The sequence below is a fragment of the Plecotus auritus genome (assembly GCF_963455305.1).
Source record: "Plecotus auritus genome assembly, chromosome: 9".
NCBI classification, from domain to species: domain Eukaryota; kingdom Metazoa; phylum Chordata; class Mammalia; order Chiroptera; family Vespertilionidae; genus Plecotus; species Plecotus auritus.
In genome coordinates, this window is record NC_137783.1 from 51122481 (window position 1) to 51141093 (window position 18613).

An 18613-nucleotide genomic window follows, 5' to 3' on the forward strand; every position below is an offset into this window, starting at 1 on the left:
TCCCCATGTGGTTCTGCTCCACAGCCTGATGCTTTCCCTCACCTTCCCCCAAACACCCTGCAATCTCACCCCTGCCCCCGGAGTTTTGGGAAAAGGCTTGTTGCAGCTGTGTGTGTGCTGCATAATTTCTTGCTCTCTGGCAAATGAAGTCACTTTTATGAGGTGAGCCCAGGCAGGGCCAGGTCTTCATTGTCATCTGATTTGCATAACTTACGAGGTTCTCACGAGTGGGGCTTCCTCTGGACATGCGTCCAGTGCCCCTCCGGGAGATGCCCATCAGTCACCCTCTGAACTCCAGGGGAAACTACCTGTGGAAGACTGACAAACCTAAGCGAGTGGGATGCAGAGGCTCAGAGAGCACCTGGAAAGGGGGCAGTTAACGTTCACAGTGCAGACAACACAAATGTCCCAGACATTAACTCCAGCTTCCCAACAACCCCAGGTGGGTACTAATATTGTCAACCCATTTTACAGGTGAGAAAATCGAGGACCAGCAAGGTTAGTTCATCAATTCAAATAGATTCGGTGTGCACACTGCCATCACACCTCCCTGACTCCCAAATGACGACCATGAGTAGCACTTACTTCATGCCTGGCAGTTTCTGAAATGCTTTCCATACGTCATCCCATCCAATCCCCTTAAGGAAAATACTGCTGACATTTCCATCTTACAGATCAGGACACCCAACCTTGTCAAGGCTAAGCCACGTGCCCAGGTCGCTGAGCCAGTAGATGACAGCACTGAGCCTCCCTCTACGGACCTGACCCCAGAGCCAAGGCCTTAACCTGAAATTTCCCAAACGTTTTGATGTTCGGACCTCTCTATACTCTTACACATGACTAAGGACTGCAAAGAGCTTTTGTTTATATGGGCTATATCTACCTAACACTGTCTACCAGATTAGAAATTAAAAGTACGAATTCTGAAAATCTAGTTTTAAAATAAGCAAACACCTACTGCCTATTTACATAAGATTTTTTAAATTAAAAATGAACTACCCTTTCAATTACAAAACAAAAAATGCAGTAAGAAGAGCAGCACTGCGGGGCATCCTTATGCCGCCTGGGGCCTGGCTTACCTCGTGTCCGTGCAGGTTGGCACGCCATGACGGACCTTCAGAAAACCCCACCCACAGCGAGTGTGAGCGTGGAGGATCAAGTGACATCTACGTGTCATTGAGAAACGGTTTGGACCTCACTGGCCTGAGGAGACCTCGGGGACACTGGCCATGCTTTGAGAACAGCCGCTCGGTGCTACGCCCAAGCACACGAAGTATCCAAGAAGCATCACATCTCGAGTTCGGGAACGGAAAACCACCAGGGGCAGAGACCTGCCTCCAGGGAGATCAAGGATTCTCACCCCATGTCACACATGAAGCGACAGAAGGTGTGTGCATCTCTTGGCTTCCGCAGAAGCTGGAGAGAAGCAGCAAGAGAAAGCGGGGACCATCAGCTCTGTCACCATGCACAGCCACGGCCTCCGGTCCGTCTCCAGCAGGGTGAGGGTCTGGGCAGCAGATCATGCAGACGATGAAGTGAGTGCCAACATTTGCCCACCACAGCCTGGCACTAGGTTCTGTGCTAAACGCTCCATCCTGACCTCCTTCATCCCCACGGCATCCTCCCAGGTGTGTGCTATTACCACCCCATGAGAAAATGACGTCCAGAAAGACTGTGCAGCCAGGAAAGCAGCGGACCCCACGCAAAACTCAGCTCTAACTCCAGAGCCAGGGCCTCCCCCTGCGCTGCACGGCCTCCTGGCAGGGGCGCCTCCTGTGCCCCTTTTCCTGCCCCAAGGCTGGAGCACACAAGAAACACACAAAAGTGAGGCTACCCAGGCCTGAGAAGCCATCAGACAGCTGCTCCCTGATGTGGGGGAATGAGGCTTGGGCACCCCTGTGCTTCGCAGTAAGGAAGGCGGAGGACAGAGGAGGCCACAGGACCCTCAGGAAGAGTCCCCAGATGTGCTAAGCCAGGAAGTTCCAAAATAACAGCAAGTACTGCAGAAAACCCACTCCATCCCAGTCAACTAAAAATAAAGATTTCCCCTTTTACTTGCATCTCAGGGTTGAAAGGAATTTGGAAGATGATGCTGTCCTCCCATCCAAATCGTTAGCAGAATTCCCCCAAATGGCCATCAAGACTGTTTGAACCCTCCACAGTGAGGGAGCACACTCCTTCCCTCACACAAAGCCCATCCAATCTTTCCCCACAGAGTGATTCTCTGTGTGAGTTAAAAGCTGTCCCTCTATTTCCCCCACTGACCCTTGCTCTGCCCCAAAGGGCCACAAGATACAACTGCAATTATTCCTTTTCTACACAACAGACCTGCAAGTATTGAAGACAGCTATCAAGTCCCTGTGTCACTATCAGAACAGCTGACAGTAAAAAGTAGCAACACCAGCCCTACCTGCTTTGGCTCAGTGGATAGAGCCTCAACCTGGGGACTGAAGGGTCCTGGGTTCGATTCCGGCCAAGGGCACATGCCAGGGTTGCGGGCTTAATCCCCAGAGGGACGTGCAGGAGGCAGCCAATCAATGATTCTCTCTCATCATTGATATTTCTATCTCTCTCCCTCTCCCTCCATGAAATAAAAATATTTTTTAAAAATTATTTTTTAAAAAAGTAGCAACACCAAATGCTGACAAGGATGCAGAGAAACTGGAATTCTCCAAACATTGCTGATAGGAATACACAATGATACAGCCACTTTAAAAAACACTTTGATAGCCTTTCATAAAGTTAAACACACGTTTATCATACTACTCATGATCCACCCTCCCCCAACTATTTACACAGGAGAAATGAAAATGTATGTTTATGCAAAACCAGCACACAACTGTTTGTAGAAAGAAGCTGGTGAATGGATAAACAACAGCATTTCTGCAATGGAATACTACTCAGCAGTAAAAATGAATGGACAACTGATCAAACTACCAATATACACAACAGCGTGGGGGAACCACAAATGCTGTGTGTGCCATGTGAGAGAAGCCAGACTCAAGAGGCTACATACTACAGCAAGCATGTCAAACTCGCGGCCGGCGCGTTTGACATGCTTGTACCACAGGTTCTCATTCATGATACTCGGGAAAAGGTAAAACTCTAGCGGCAGGAAGAGGTCAGTGGCTGCCAGGTGTGGGGGATGGAAGGTGGAAGGCAAACTACAAAGCCACAGAAGGAAATGTTTCGGGTGAAGGAACTGTTCTGTATCTTCATTGTGACAGTGGTTAAATGGTCATGAGTTTGTCACAACTCATTGAACTATATGCTAAAAAGGATAAATGTTACTGTATGTAATTTATACCTTAACAAAAAAAAATTAAGTTAAAAAAGAACTACACCTGCAAGGCCCTAAACTGAAGCCACACCCGAGGAGTGGAGTGGCTGGTGCAGAGATGGGAACTGTGAGCCCTTCTCCAGTCACTGCAGTCCTGATAAACATCTTAAATAACAAACAAAATAAGAGGGAATTGTCCAACGTATTCCAGAGAGAAGGGGGCAGCGGGAAGAGATTAAACAATGAACGTATATGCACACATGCATAGCCCATGGACAGACAATAGTGTGGGGAAGGCCTGGGCAGGGGGCTGGATTGGGAAGAGAGGGTTAATGGGGGCGGAGGGGAACACCTGTAATATTTTCTACAATAAAGGTAAATGTTTTTAAAAAGCGAGTTGTCAAAATAAATCTAAATGCCACTTCTCTCTCCTATCCAGTACAGTTGTTCTTTTGGACTCAAATGCTAAACTGTCTATTCTCCCCAGCTTCACCCCTTCTTCTTCCCAAGTCTGGAACCACTTGAGAAGGCAGATTTTCTTTTCCTTTTTGGTGTCCCACACAGGATTCAGGGGGTAAGGGATGTGATCGCACTGAAACGGCCTCAAAGGAGTGGAGGGAGATACAGGAGAGCTGGCACAGGCCCTGGACTCTGGACAAAGAGCCATCACTGACCTGGGCCCTGGCATGAGGGGAACAGCAGAACCAGAGGGGGCAGAGCGGACAGAGCCCTGTCTCCATCACAGGAGTCCTGGCTCCTCCTCGTCGCCCCAGCTGATGTGGCCATCCCCATAGACCACAAGGCTCAGTGAGCAGCCTGGCAGCTGGGTGGGCTTCTTGGCCATAGCCCCTTTGTCCTTGGCTCCCTCATCACCACACTCCAGCTGCCCCCAAAGGCTGCCCCACTGTCTTATTTACAGCTGGACAGGTGGCAGCTCTGCTTCAGAGCCCTATGGCACGGTGCCAGAGCCAAGGAGGAAGTTGGTACTGGCCAAATGTGGTCAGGTGGAGTGAGGATGCCCAGGTAAACTTTCTGGCCACCTCCAGGCCCTGGCTGTCAGGGGAGAAGCAAAGGAGCAGCAGGACGAGGTCATCACCGGCAGCGGACAGCAAACCCAAGCCAACCTCCGCTCCAGCCAGGAGAGCCAGGGCCAGGGGGGAAAGAGCCCCACACCCAGAGCCAGTGCTTCTGGAAGCATCTGAGCATCAGGAGAGAACTTGTTAGAAATGCACATTTCAGGCCCCACTCAGACCTACTGAATCAAAAACCCTGGGGTGATCCCCTCCAAGTGTGATCCTGATGCCTGATAAAGCTAGAGAACCTCTGGTCTGGACCAAAGCTGCATTTGTGGCCCAGCATAGCTTTTCCTTCCTTGTTTCTTTTGTTTGTTTGTTTTTTGTTTTGTTTTATTAATTTCAGAGAGAGGAAGGGAGAAGAGAGAGATAGAAACATCAATGATGAGAGAAGTCATTGATCGGCTGCCTCCTGCACAGCCCCTACTGGGGATCGAGCCTGCAACCCGGGCATGTGCCCTTGACTGGTATCGAACCTGGAACCCTTCAGTCCGCAGGCCGACACTCTATCCATTGAGCCAAACCAGCTAGGGCTTTTCCTTCCTTGTTTTACTGGCTGTCCACCAGCCACTGCACTTAAAGGCATCATCCTTTGATGAAACGCAGGGAGGGCCCCTTCCCTGACTATGGAACCCAAGGGCACGGCCTCCTTGGTCCTGCAGCCCACAGCTCAGCTCCTCCCAGGACTCAGGGAGTGGAGGTGAGACTCCAAGCACCAGCTGTAGCCTTGCCCAGCTCCCACTTCTCCCAGATAAGCTACTTGCTCTGAGTCCTAAACTCAGGATCTGCTTGGCAGAAACCCAAGCCTAGACACACAGAGCCGGCCTCCTGCTTCCTGAGCCATGCCTTGGAGGCCCACCTGAAGGGCCCCCTCCCCGAAACTCACTCTGAAGCACTCATCAGAAACAGCTGCTCCTTCCCGGGCTGTTCCTTTCTGTTTCACACAGCAGAATGGCCAGTAGCTTATCTCTGCTGCCAAGGTCTGAATGTTTGTGTTCGTCCCCCCAAATTCCTATGTTGAAATCCTAACCCCGAAGGTGTGATATTAGGAGGTGGGGCCTTTTGGGGGTGATTAGGTTATGAGTTTGGAGCGCTTATGAATGGGATTAATGTGTCATAAAGGAACCCCACCCCCAGAGAGAGCTCTCTCCCAACTCTGCCAGGTAGGTCCCAGCGGGAAGCTGCCATCACTGAGCCAGGAAATGAGCCCCACCAGACACTGCAGCTGCTTTAGCACCTTGATCTTGGACCTCCCTTGCTCCAGAACAGAGAGAAATAAATGCTTGTCTTTGAACCATCCGTTCTGTTAGAGCAGCCTGGATGGACTGAGACACTGGCTGGACTCTAAGGTCAGGGGCCAGGCCCTAGTGGGATCCCTACGAGACTGAACGCACGCTCCAAGCGGAGAGATGCTTCTATTCCTCTGTTGAACTGAGAGAAAACAGGCCCCTGGTCCCAAAGGACCAGAGAAGGAAGGGCCAGAGGGCGCACGGAGTCGGGGTGCAGCCCTGCCTCCACCTTCCCTGTCAACCAGAAGCTGCGCTGTCAAGAAATCACCGCTGGGACATGAAGGACGCTCCCAGGCTCCCTGCCATGCCAACAGGCCAGAGAACTCTCTGTTCAATGTGAAATCCCTCTTGTTACTTCAATTTGTATGACATTTAAGCCTCATTTTATAAATGCCACCCAAGAATGTCTCTACTTAAAACTTCCCCAGTTATTCACAATGAGAACTAAAAGGCACCAGAGAAGTCAGGTGCAGATGTATGGGGAGGAAAACATATGGAACGAGTGTGCAATCCCGGCAGATCCCTGGGGCCTCCCCATGGGGCAGGTTCCTTAGCAAAGTGCTGCACTGGATGGAGGAGGGCCTCGAAGAAGCCACCACACTCAGCTGGTGAAAAATGCCTGGAGCTTTTTACAAAGATGGCGAAGAAGATGCCAAAAGCTAAGGAGGAAGTCCCTATCTCTCCCAAAGCCAAAGCCAAACCAAAGGCTTTGAAGACAAAGAAAGCAGTGTTGAAAGGTGTCCACAGCCACACAAAAAAGAAGATGCGCACGTCACCCACCTTCCGACGGCCAAAGACACTGAGGCTCCGCAGGCCACCCAAATATCCTCGGAAAAGCGCACCAGGAGAAACAAGCCTGCCCACTATGCCATCATCCATCTCCCTGACTACCGAGTCAGCCTTGGAGAAGAAAGAAGACAGCAATACACTTGTGTTCATTGTGAATGTCAAGGCCAACAAGCACCAGATCAGACAGGCCGTGAAGAAACTCTATGACATTGAGGTGGCCAAGGTCAGCACCCTGATGAGGCCTGACGGAGAGAAAAAGGCATATGTTCGACTGGCTCCTGACAATGATGCTTTGGATGTTGCCAACAAAACTGGGATCATCTAAAATGAGTCCCGCTGCCTAATTCTAAATATAAAAATTTTACACTATAAAACAAAAGGAAGAAAGGGAGGGAGGGAGGGAGGGAGGGAGGGAGGGAGGGAGGGAGGGAGGGAGGGAGGGAGGAAACTGCCTGGAGAGACCTCAACAGAAAGATACTGCAGCCACTAAGACCATTAGTTGGCAAAGGCATGGTGAGGTATCAGTGGGATCAAGCTGGAGAGCCGAAACGAGGCATACTGCCTAAGGATCTAACGCCCACCAGGGGACCCGATGTTAAGAAAATGTTATATACTCAAGGTTTCATCTACCAGTTTCTTTTATGCTGAATACAACTTGCCATTCTCTCCCCAAATGTTCTGTTTAGGGAGATAAACATGGAAGAGCAGAGGCGATATTTTCATTCTAAGACCTTCCTCTTGCCTTTCCTTAGGTTCAAACAGAAACAGCCAGTCTCCATCTGACTTGCCAGAGCCCCCGGGAAAGGGAGGGCTGCCGGCACTGGGTGAAGGCTGAGCCAGGAGGGATTCTCCAGGAGGCGCCGCCGTGGTCCCGCGGCTGACCCCACCATTCATTCCACACCCAGGGCCGGTCCATGCCAGCCCCCACATTCCAGTTCTCTTGCCAGGGCTGAGGTTAGGCCCACCCAACCCAGACCAGGAGGGCACCTACATGCGAGGCCCACACACAGAGCTTCTGATATAGCAGGCAGGAGGTGGAGCCTGGAACCTGCATTTCTAACATGTGCCTGAGGGCTGCTGGTCCAGGGGCCACACTAGGTGAGCACCAGTTCGGACACAGACAAGCGATTCAGTAAGAGGAGGCTGTGCTGCGGGAGTTCTGGAGAAGGCTTCTCTGCTCATAAGGAGACAAGTCCTCTGGACTGCTTATGCGACAGAGATGTTCTTTTACCTGCTCTGTCCAGTACAGTAGCCACTAGCCACAGGTGGTCAGACAGCACTTGAAATGTGGTTAGTGTGACTGTTGAAACTAGAAATTTTATTTCATTTTCATTATTTTGAATTTAAAAGCCACATATGGCCTGTGGCTCCCATAACAGACATCAGGGCCCAGGGCACTGTCCCCATCAGCTTGAGGGGGAGGACACCACACTCTGGATGCTCACTTCTTTTTTTTTTTTTTTTTTAATTTATTGTGTTTTTTACAGAGTGGAAGAGAGAGGGATAGAGAGTTAGAAACATCAATGAGAGAGAAACATTGATCAGCTGCCTCCTGCACACCCCCTACTGGGGATGTGCCTGCAACCAAGGTACATGCCCTTGACCGGAATCAAACCTGGGACCCTTCAGTCCACAGGCCGACGCTCTATCCACTGAGCCAAACTGATTAGGGCTGGGTGCTCACTTCTTACTGTTCAAGGTCATGCATTTCTTTATTGTTTAAGGCAGTGTGAGTCGGTAATCCCTGTTGCTGCAGCCATGAGGACATTCACATCAGCCGGTGAAAAAGTGGAGCTAGCCACCCCAAGGACACGTCACCTGCATACAGAAGAGCGAGAGAAGCAAACCCTGTTCCTGTGAACTGAAGAGGATTGGACCTGAGGGATGCAACCCGGTCTTGCAGCATTCAAGACACAGCGTGCTCCCTGTCTGCCTGCTAACAAGATCTGGGGACACTGCCGACCCCTCCATCCCAAGGACCACCAGTGTGTCCAGAACTAAATGGTGGGCAACTGACAAGGCTCCTTCCAGGCATGCGAGGTCTGGAAAAACACCTCCTGCTCTAGCTTGCTGTGGTTTAAGCAAGACCTCTCTCTGGGGCCCCCTTTTAAAATGCAAATGCTCCCAGGAAAGGTGCTGGGTTAAGCCTTGAAGTGTGGATGTGAAGTTGAATAAGTTAGATCATTGTACCTTGTTCCCAAGCAACAGGAAGCCGGAAAAGGGTGAAGCATGAGAGAGGCAAGGGGTACAAACTCAGGACTCATCCAGTTCACAGCTCTACAAAAGCCGCACCTCACTGCTCTCCTCATCCCAACTGCACACCCCATGTGCTTCCCGAAAGCCAGTCCCAAGTTCGAAATTCCGACAATCCCATCATGCAATCAATGTGTCTCCTGGACCCAAAGCAGGAAGGATAAAGTGATAGAGACTCAGTAGCTCTGAATTATGGTCCCAGAAGAGTCCTCCCTGAACCCTACACAAGATGAGGGAACCTGTGAGGGGCTGAATTTTGTCTTCCAAAAAGATGCTCAAGTCCTAATCCCTTGTAAATGTGAATGTGACCTCATTTGGAAATACGGTTTTTACATATGATCAAATTACAATGAGGTTACACTGGAGGAGTAAGGAGGGCCCCTAAACCAATATGACTGGTGTCCTATTAAGAGGAGAAATTTGGAGAGACACAGAGAGAGCATCATGTGAGGATGAAGGCTTGGACAGACTGGGTGATGCATCTACCAGCCAAGGAGCATCGAAGACTGCTAGCAGCCGCCAGCAGCCAGGAGAGGCCTGGAACAGACCCTCCCCTGGACCCTTCAGAGGGGCACAGCCCTGCCAACACCAAACCTTGGTCTCAGACCTCTAGCCTCCGGAACTGCGAGAGAATCCCTTTCTGTCGTACAAGCCACCCTGTCTGTGGTACTTCCTATGGCAGCCATAGCAAATGAATATACTAGTAGTACCCCTACTGTACCTGTCTTCCCTTCTGATGACTCTGACCTCACTTGTGTAACTGTCCCCCCTGCCCCCCCCCCCAATAGACCCTAAGATGCACAAGCACAGGGACCACGCCTGTGGTCACCACCACATCCCAAGCCCACTTCTGGCACCTGGAGGGATCTCAGCTGTCACCCAGAGAGCACACAGCCAGCAAGGCCTTCCCCCCCACACTCCCCATAGCTCTGGAATCTCTGGCGAGAGACTCTCCTCCCTGAGTGGAAATCTCCCTGTAGGAAGGGTGGCCTTGGTGGGGGATGGGAGAGCTCACTGAGAAGTCCTGTGCCCTGACAAGTGAAGAAACAGCAAAACACATGCCTCCCTCGGCACCCACCACCCTTCTACGGCCAGAGCCAGATTCCTGCCCTCTGCACGAAGACGACATATTGCTGACGAGAAAATGTAAATGGAATCAACGCAAGATGAGCCCATGTGTAATATCAAAGGTGAGGGCCAGCTTCCCATCCCATGGATCCAGGGCTGCCCTGGCTTGCACCCAGACCCTGGCCTGCCGGCTCTGCAGGAAGGAGGGGCCGGGAGGCGGTACTCACCCACACTGCTGAGGGAGCTGCTGCTCTCGGAGTCGGAGGGCATGATGGACAAGACGCTGTAGGTGGAGCCTGGGGGCAGAAAGGAAGAGCATTTGTTACTAACCCCAAGGGGCCTCCTATCTATACCCCAGACCACTGCCGGACCAACTGACCTTCAGTCATCGCCAGGCTGAGAACTGGCACTGCACCAGGGGCCAGAAACCGAATCCCAAGGGCCAGGCAGGGCAGGGCCGTCGGCAGGGACGAGTCTTTGGTATCTCTGCCTCGCCTCTGCCTCACCTTTCGCACCCTCAGCTCTGGAGGCTGATCTATGTGCGGGCAGAGTGGAACTTGGAATGCCAGCTGGCTTCCTTCTGGGACATCTGGGGATAGGCTCAGCGAGGGAGCAGCATGCCCAGGTTAAATGCAGTGAGGAGTCCCCACAGATTAGTATCAGTATAATTCTGGCTTCCATGCAGAGGGTAGCAGCATAAATTGACCGTTGATGAACTACCTGTGGTTTTTGCCAGACTACTCTGTTCTTAGGTTCTAACTGTATTCAAGCTCAGTCCTTAATAATTTAGCCAGTGTCTACCCCCTTATTAAAAATTATTCATCAAGTTCGGAGCAATTACGCTGTCCTCGAAGCCAGGGAGTAGCACCTTTCGTTGTTGTTGTTGTTTGTCAACACAATGTTATAGACACACAACTCCTGGCTACAGACACACAACCACTATGGTTTGGTTTGAATTCCGATATTTTCAGACAGGATATTCCCGCCTAGCATCAGGAAAAGCCTCCGGGTCAGGAATCTCAGTTTCTGAACTCAGCTCGTGTCCAGGCGTGAGGAGCTGGATGATGCTGAGCAAATCACTTCCGTTTTCTGAAACTCTGTCCTGGTCTGTAAGATGAAGCATTCAGTCAAGCGGCTTAGTCTTACGGGGTCCTACACCTGCCCCACCTCAGCGATTCCACTCTCCACTGATTAATGGAAACAAAAGCTGTGCCTTGCTTATCAAGACTATGGGTGACACAAAGTTAAGAGGGTGAACAGACTCGGAGACTAAACTGGGAGTTTAAAAAAGCACAACACTCAGACATGGAGAGTCAATCAAAACAAGATAATGGAGGAATGCAATGTTTTGTTCTTGGAACCAAAAGAACTATAATGAAGAGGGGTGTATACTGGGCATGGTGGGTTAGCCCAGGATGGTATTTTAGCAATAAAGCCTTTGAACAAGCCTTAGGACTTAGTGTCAGAAAGCGGCCAAGAACTAATATCTAGGGCTCCAGGACCAGAAATGTGGGGGCAAATTTAAGGGGTTCGCTCCCATCTCAATTCTTAACTAGCCACCCCATACATGCAACACATACTCAGAAGGGAAAGAAAAGAGAGATGGGAGTAGACTGAGGAGAGGGAGAGAAGGAGGGGAGGGAGCAGGAGAGGCCCCAGAGGAAAGGGAAAATTTGGTGGGGTGGGGGGGGGGGAGACCACACATGGAGGGCAGAGAGATGGCCAAGTAGTGCATCTGAGCTAGCAGGTGAGCCCACACGAAAAATAGATGAAAGGAGAGAAAACGAAGAGAAGAAAAGGGGGACTTTGGTAATGGCAGAAACGAGAACAGTGGCCAGGAAAGACCAGTGACCTCATTGTCACATTTTGTGAGAATCTCTGAAGAACCTACAGGTGTTTCGAGTGGATTGAAGAGATTGAATTGGGGAATGGGCCGGTGTTTTGTCTTCGAGTAGGACTGTCAGAAGGGATTCAATTTGTTCCACATGGTCTCCTGCAGCAGAGCTGGGAACAGCAGGGAAATGTGGAGAAAGCTCCAGGTCAGGGTGGCTGAACAGTCCGTGCTGCCCCAAGCACACCTGGCTGGGAACCAGAGGGGTCTTGCACATCATCAAAAGGAGGCTAGAACCAGAAAACCCTATTCAGCCCTGAAATTCCCTGGTGCTACTAAAACATGAATAGCAATGTTCAAAAAAATACCTCCTGTATTTCAAGTTCAACCCACACTGAATTTATTTTACTGTCTATTCAACACCTCTGCATTTTTGGTTTAAACAATGAGCATCACAAACTTCTCAAATGATCTCTCTTCCTAGATCATAAATGTCGAGTGTTGTGTAGGGATTCATGAAATAAAGTCAGATGCAGTTCAGGCAGACCATGGCATCTTCAAAGAACAAGAGGGCAACACAATGCCTATTTTTAAACCCAATCGCCATTTTCTCAATTATTTCTTTCATTTATGGGAGCAAGGAAGGCTAGCCAGCTGGTAGGCTGGTGGACTGTTTTCAAAAGACGCCAACTCAGAAAAGCAGGCATAAATAAACTCTCCCACTCACACCTCCAGGTTCTCCGAGTTCAAGCCAATCCTGCCTGCAACTTGGCAGACAGAGCGCCCGTGCTCTGCTGGATGCTCCCTGTAGGAACGCCTCGCTCCTTCCTCATACGGGCATCAGCAGTGCCCCATCTTCCAGTAAACAGCCCCTCCTCTGCAGATGGTCTCTCTTCTTCCCTGTGGCGAGTTTCCACTGTTAATTAAACTTGGCAGACAGCCTTCTCTCTCACCGCCCATCTCCCACCCCAGCTGGGGGAGTCAACTGGCCAACCAACACATTCTGTTCCTCTCCCCTGTCCCCGAAGTCCTGCCGGAGCTCTGGGGCCTGACCCAGGGACGGTGTGACATCTCTGCCTGCATCTCTGGGCATCACCACCCCCAAGTCAGCTGGCAAGGTTCCTGGGAGCTACGGGTGGGGAGCCAGCAAGGAGCGATTAAAATTGGACAGGGCCCAGCTTTTACAATGTTCCCAGGGCCTTAGACGTCATTCGGGGGGTGGAAAGGGCCTGAAGACGACATTGTCTTGGTCATGCTTTGTCTCTGCGGCTACTTGTGGTCTTAAAAGGCCTGTGTGGTCAGGACTTTCGGGAATTGGCACAGGAGTCACGCTCCTCCAAAGTCACGTGGTCTCCTTTCAAGCCGGTGCTTCTGAGGGGCGGGTGTCAAGCGTCATCTACCTCTGGGATTTCACAATCAGATCTAGAGGCCACCAGGAGTCCTGTCTCATAGGCAGCCTCTGCCCCTCACAGCCCCTCACTCTTGGCCATGTCCAAGACACCTGCACCCCACCTGTTCTGACACCTACACATCCTCCACTTCCAGGAGAGGCCCAGCAAACGCGCTCCCCCTGCATTGCCCCCATGCCCACAGACAGCAAGCACTGCCCTCAGGATGTGCCCCGCAGCCTCATGCACGCCTGCGCAGAGGTCCTGCCGGGCCCAGAGAAAGCTGATGATCTAGAAATGTTTCCAGCAAAGGAGAGCAGAGCATGCGCCCCAGGGGTTCATGGCCTGGGAACCAGAGAGGGGTTCTTGACTGTAGGAGTTACCTTGGAGCCTGGTCCAAGTGCAGGCTCTACCTGGGCAAATCAGGGTGGGGCCTGAGATTCCGCATTTCTGCCAAGCCCCAGGTCTGGTCCACAGCCGGAAAGAATGCAGGGTCTATGGCTGGCCAGGGCCAGCAGGTAGAACGCAAACGACGTCAAGGCGGAAGGCCTGGAGAGAGCGGCACACTCTGGGCCGGGCCTGGGCCACGCACTGTCTGCGCCCTTCCCAAGAGCACTGGGGCCCCTGCAAATTGTGTTTACTCTGTGACTCAGCCCCACGGGGTCACAGAGACCTCTTAAAAAGAACTTCCAGTAAAATCACATGAGCGGTAACCAGCCTGTGGGGCCCGAGACAGACAGAAACTCGTCCCTCACACAGCGCTCCATTCACCTGGAGCCCAAGAGGCCGCGGTGACTCACGCTTTCTCACGTGAAAGCTGCAATGCTGAGGGACGTGTTCCAGCCGGGAGCCAGCCCAGGAGGGTGCACAGAGGCTGGCCTGCCAGCTGCCCTGAGACAGCTCAGGTCCCAGGAGGATGTGCACCACCCCTCCCCAAAGCACCTGAGAAGCGAGAGGGAGAGGGCAAGCTACCATCCCCTCGGGGCTCTTGAGAGTGGGGAGGTGCTGCCTGGTCTCAGCGGGGAGTCACCACCAGGCCACCTACCTCACCCTGGACCCTCTCCTAGCTCACACCTGAGGATCTGCAGCAGGCACACAACCGACAGAGGGCTCACAGTCCACCGGCACGGAACGGCACAGCACTAGGCTGGGTCTGGTGGGAAGAAGAGAAGCTGGGGCTGCGGAGGGTGCTCACCTGCCAGGACACTGCAGAAGTCCCTTCCCCACTCTGAGCTGGGCCCTTGTCTGTACATCAAGGCAGTAATGAGAAGAATACCGATGGGGCGCCAGCCGGCCTAGGTTCAACTCCCAACTCTGCTACTTAGCAGCTCTATGCCCTCAGGTAAGTCACTCAGGCTCTCCCACCCTCCCTCCATGTGCTTATCTGTAAAATGGGATAATAGGAGTACTTAACCTCGGATCAACTGCATTAATGGGCAAGGCAGGGCTTGAAACAGCTCCTGCACAGCCAGCACTCTGTTAGCTGCTGCTATTATGGTCAAACCAGACCTTCCAACCTGTCCTCAATCCCTTGATGACCTAAGGTGAAAGCTGTACTAGCGTGACGAGGTCACACAGTTCCCCATGACAACTGCTGGGCTGTCTGAGCCTCACTAACCATTAGTGCCTGGATGTGTAAGCACTGTGCAAGCTTGTCTCAGTTCGTCCCCACGCCAGCCCTGAGGCTGTCATTAGCCCCACTTCAGAAAGGAGGCAACTAAGAGTTAGAAAAATTAAGTCACTTGCTTAAGGTCGTGGTAGAGTTACTGAGGGGGCAAACAGGATAGAAACACAGGCAGTCTAGCCCAAAGCCTGCACTCCTGACCCCTCTACACAATGCTGTTGCCCAGCTCTGAAGGTGGAAGAGCAGTCAGGGGGGACTTCATGGAGGAAGGGGTCTGGAGTTGGCCCTGGAGGATAGTAGACTTGGGTAACCACCTGAGAAGCCAGATCAGCCTGGAGGAGACACAGGCAGAACCTGTCACCCTTTGCAAGTACAAAGACTCAGAGTGCGCCTGTCCCCTCCCCACCCTCCTTTCCCACCGAGAGGACACTCAGCAGGCACCGTAAGCTGAGCTGAGCATAGGAATTAAATGTGGGCAAAAGAGAGGGCGAGGAGCCATGGCTTCATGGCACTTGCCCATATTGGGTGCAGAGGCTGGCCCCAGAGCGGGGCACCCTCACTCGAGAGGACCTCAGGAGATGCTGGGAGGGTGGGTTCCTTTGGCTGCTAAGAAGCCCTCATGAAGAACCAGGGCTCAGGGCAGCCATACTCCACCTAGGGCCACAGCCCCCTTTCCTTTAAAAACACGGCCCAAGGCTGTGGATGCTGAGACCCAAACTTGGAGTCTGACAAGCCCAGCCTTTCAGGGTGGTATGAATGACTGGCCCTAGAATGGAGCAGCCACAGAGGCTGGGGCTTCAACCAAGGAAGTGCTGCCTTCATGCACCCTCCACACCCAGCTCCGGGTAAACCAATCACCTTCTCCCTGACGGACACAGGGAGGCTGGCGACACAGCAGAGCCTGCTGTTATCTTTGGGTCAGGTAAAGATTCACCCCCTAGTATGCAGAGCACACACCCCTAAGTATCAGGTCTGTAACTTAAAATTAGTTCTCCCTCACTGAGATATAGCTGCAGCTGTGCACAATTTTGGAAGAATAATGAACTTGCTAAAATACCACAGTAATGATGCTTATTTCCCACTTTCTGTGGCCATTTATTGACCAGTAGTCCATCTTTTAACGTGAATGGGGATGATGAATGGGGTGTCCCATGTCCCAGGTAACTGCAAGGTGTGCAAGTAAAATATGGGTGGGGCAGCATGAAGGACTCAGGGCAGGAGGGCCTTGCGGGCCATAAAGCGGGCACTGAGTGAGGAGAGGAAAACCTCTAGAAGTCTTTGCGTAGAGGAGAGACATGGTCTGACTTACACTTTAACAGGATCACTGGCTGTTGCTGCATTACATACTGTCCACGGGGTAAGAGGGTGGGGGAAGCAGGGAAACCAGCCAGACAGCAAAGGCAATCGTCCAAGGGAGCTGTGCTGGCGGCCAGGCGGGTGGTAAGAGTGGAGCTGGTGAGGGGGCTGGGGCTGGAGGATGCTGTGGAGGTAAAGCAGGGAGCGTCTGCTGACAGACTCACTGTGGAACAGGAAAGAAAGAGATGTTAAGGATGACTCCAAGGTCTCGGCCTGGAAATGGAAGGATGAGCTGCTTGTCACCGAGATGGGGAACCTTGCAGGAGGAAGAGTTGGGGTGGGGGTAAAAGGTCATGAGTTCATGTTTCACCAAATTAATTTGAGGTAAGGACAGACACCCAAGAACAGATGACAGATAGGCAGGTGGAGATATGGTCTGAAGTTCAAGGGTGAGGCTGGGGCTACATCTATCATTTGGGAACTGTCAGCATATGCTCAGTATTTAAAGCAATGAGTCTTGATGGTATCACAGCCCAAGGGGGGAGTATGGACAGGAAGGGCAGTGGAGGCGTCCAAGGAATAAGCTCTGAGCACTCAGGGCTAAGGATGAAAAGAGGAATCAACACAGATGGGAAAGGAGGGGCAGGCAGTGAGGCTGAAGGGGAGCCACCTGGCCAAGTAAAGGGACGGAACACAAAGGCATGTGGTAGAGGGCTTGGAGGTGGGCTGAGATGCCCAGGATGCTCTATGGTGAAGGGATGATGGACACACAACCCTCCTGACTTCTGATCAAACTGTACCTGCACTCCACCTACCCCCTGCACTTTCCTGGGTATCAAAGAGACAGATGGACATGATTCAGGAAGTGCTAGGGAGACCCACCAACATGTAGTACGTACCTCCCATGTTTTGGCTCCAGTTTTTCTTGAATGTGTTACCACACCCTGACTACTCACAGCAGCTAACTTTTATTGAGTACTTGTCACTATTTATGAGGATTATTCCATTTAATCCTCCTAAGAACCCTATGAGCAGCAGACTATTGACACCTCATTTTCTAGATGGCAAAATACAGGCCAAGTAACTTGCCCAGAACCACAAAGCTGGTAAGCGGCAGGTCCAGATTCAAACACCACTCTTATCCACTAACTCTATACTACCTCCTTTCCAGCAAGATCAGGAAAACTGAAACTCACCAATCCCTTGCCCTGATGGTCAGCAGAGGAGGCGAGCAAGCCATCCCCTTGCTCAATGACAACGTTCAGGTGAGAAGCATCTAGGAATCATGACCGATGGGTCGATAACTCTGAGAGGCAGCTGCCAGGAAGTGGCTTATGAGCCAGCGTCAGCACTGTGGCCAAGGTTATCTTTCCCAACAGAGGAAAGGAAGAAAGGGGAGAAAGCTGGTTTCCAGTCATCTCTGCTGCACCTCTGCTGCAGGCCTGTCCTCTGCTCCTGGCTTCAACCCCTCCAACCATGTCACTCCTCCGGCCATCAGGTAACCCTGGTCCACCCAGGGGAGACCACTACAATCTCTGGAACAAACTAGATAAATATTTCCATCCCGGCTCAGAAGGCAGCAGAAAATAGAGTGAACCAATGGGGTTTGGGGAACCTGATCATGATTCCGATGATCAGACTGCATGCAAAGAACTGCAAAAATGTCTCTCTCCCACTGTCCTCTTAATGCCATGTCATCCTCCAAGTGGCCATTTTTCATTAACCTCAGATCAGGGTAAGCGGAGGAGTCAGCCAGAGGAAATGACAGCTCCGGGAACAGCCCAAGTCTCAGGGCAAGAGCTGGAAAGGCCACAAGGACATGACCACCCGGGCTGGACAGGCCAGGGACATTGAGTCCACAAAGGCCAAAGAGGAGAACTACAAAGGAAAGGTCTTGTCTTCATCAGCAACTGTTCGATGCTCCATCTTCCTCCACCAGCATCAACACCACCCTCCTTATCTGCTTTGTGTGGTGCCTTGAAGATTACTGATCACCACAGCAACTCAGCCAGGGTCTCTAGGACTCTGAGATCATGAACAAGCGCTCACTTCCCCCCACACTGCCCCAATATTCCTGCTGAGTCTGAACCCACCAAGAAGACCCCTGCCATAGGGGTGGGAGGTACAAAGTGACTTTGCCCAGGGGAAAGGCCCAGGATCAGGAGCTGGATGGACCTGGCTCTTCCTGGTTTGGCTATTAATGGGTGAAGGGGGGGGGGGGTGCAAATCATTTTCCTGAGCCTCAGTTTCCATATCTGTACACTGGGGCTATAAAAAGTATTTGTCTGTAGTTCACAGATTGTTGTGTCAAACAAATATTAACAGATGTTGAACCTGCATTTTAACTGTGAAGGAAGGAATTGCTCACAAACGTTATGTCCTAAGCTGCTCAGGAGACCTGAGTCTCACTGTTCCCTGACGGCACAACACCTTTCCCAGTTTCCTTCATTCTTCTACTCTTTACTGCTCAGCTCTTCTCTTCCCAAAATTCCATCTACTTTTTTTTTTCTGCTCTTACTCAAAACACAAACAGAAACAACAAACACAAGGCAATGAGTAAAAAAGGAAGGCCTTTGTTAAGATTCCCATATTACACAAAGTGATCTACAGACTCAATGCAATCCCTATCAAAATCCCAATGACATGATTTGCAATAATAGAAAAGCCCATCCTAATTTTAATATGGAATCCCAAATAGATGAAACAATCTTAGAAATGAAGA

At 51.4% G+C, this 18613-nt stretch overlaps 1 protein-coding gene and 1 pseudogene across 4 annotated transcripts in view; one reads left to right on the forward strand and one right to left on the reverse strand.

Annotated features, from left to right (window-relative positions):
- DLG5 (discs large MAGUK scaffold protein 5) overlaps positions 1–18613 on the reverse strand; it is a 114694-nt gene that overhangs the window by 56572 nt on the left and 39509 nt on the right. For all 3 annotated transcript variants that reach the window (XM_080641767.1, XM_080641768.1, XM_080641766.1), the window contains exon 2: positions 9980–10048. In XM_080641767.1, coding sequence (XP_080497893.1) covers positions 9980–10048 — 69 coding nt within the window. The remainder of the gene's footprint in view (positions 1–9979; positions 10049–18613) is intronic.
- On the forward strand, positions 6280–6756 carry LOC308257722 (large ribosomal subunit protein uL23-like; annotated as a pseudogene). The gene has a single exon. The product of its transcript is annotated as a large ribosomal subunit protein uL23-like (transcript).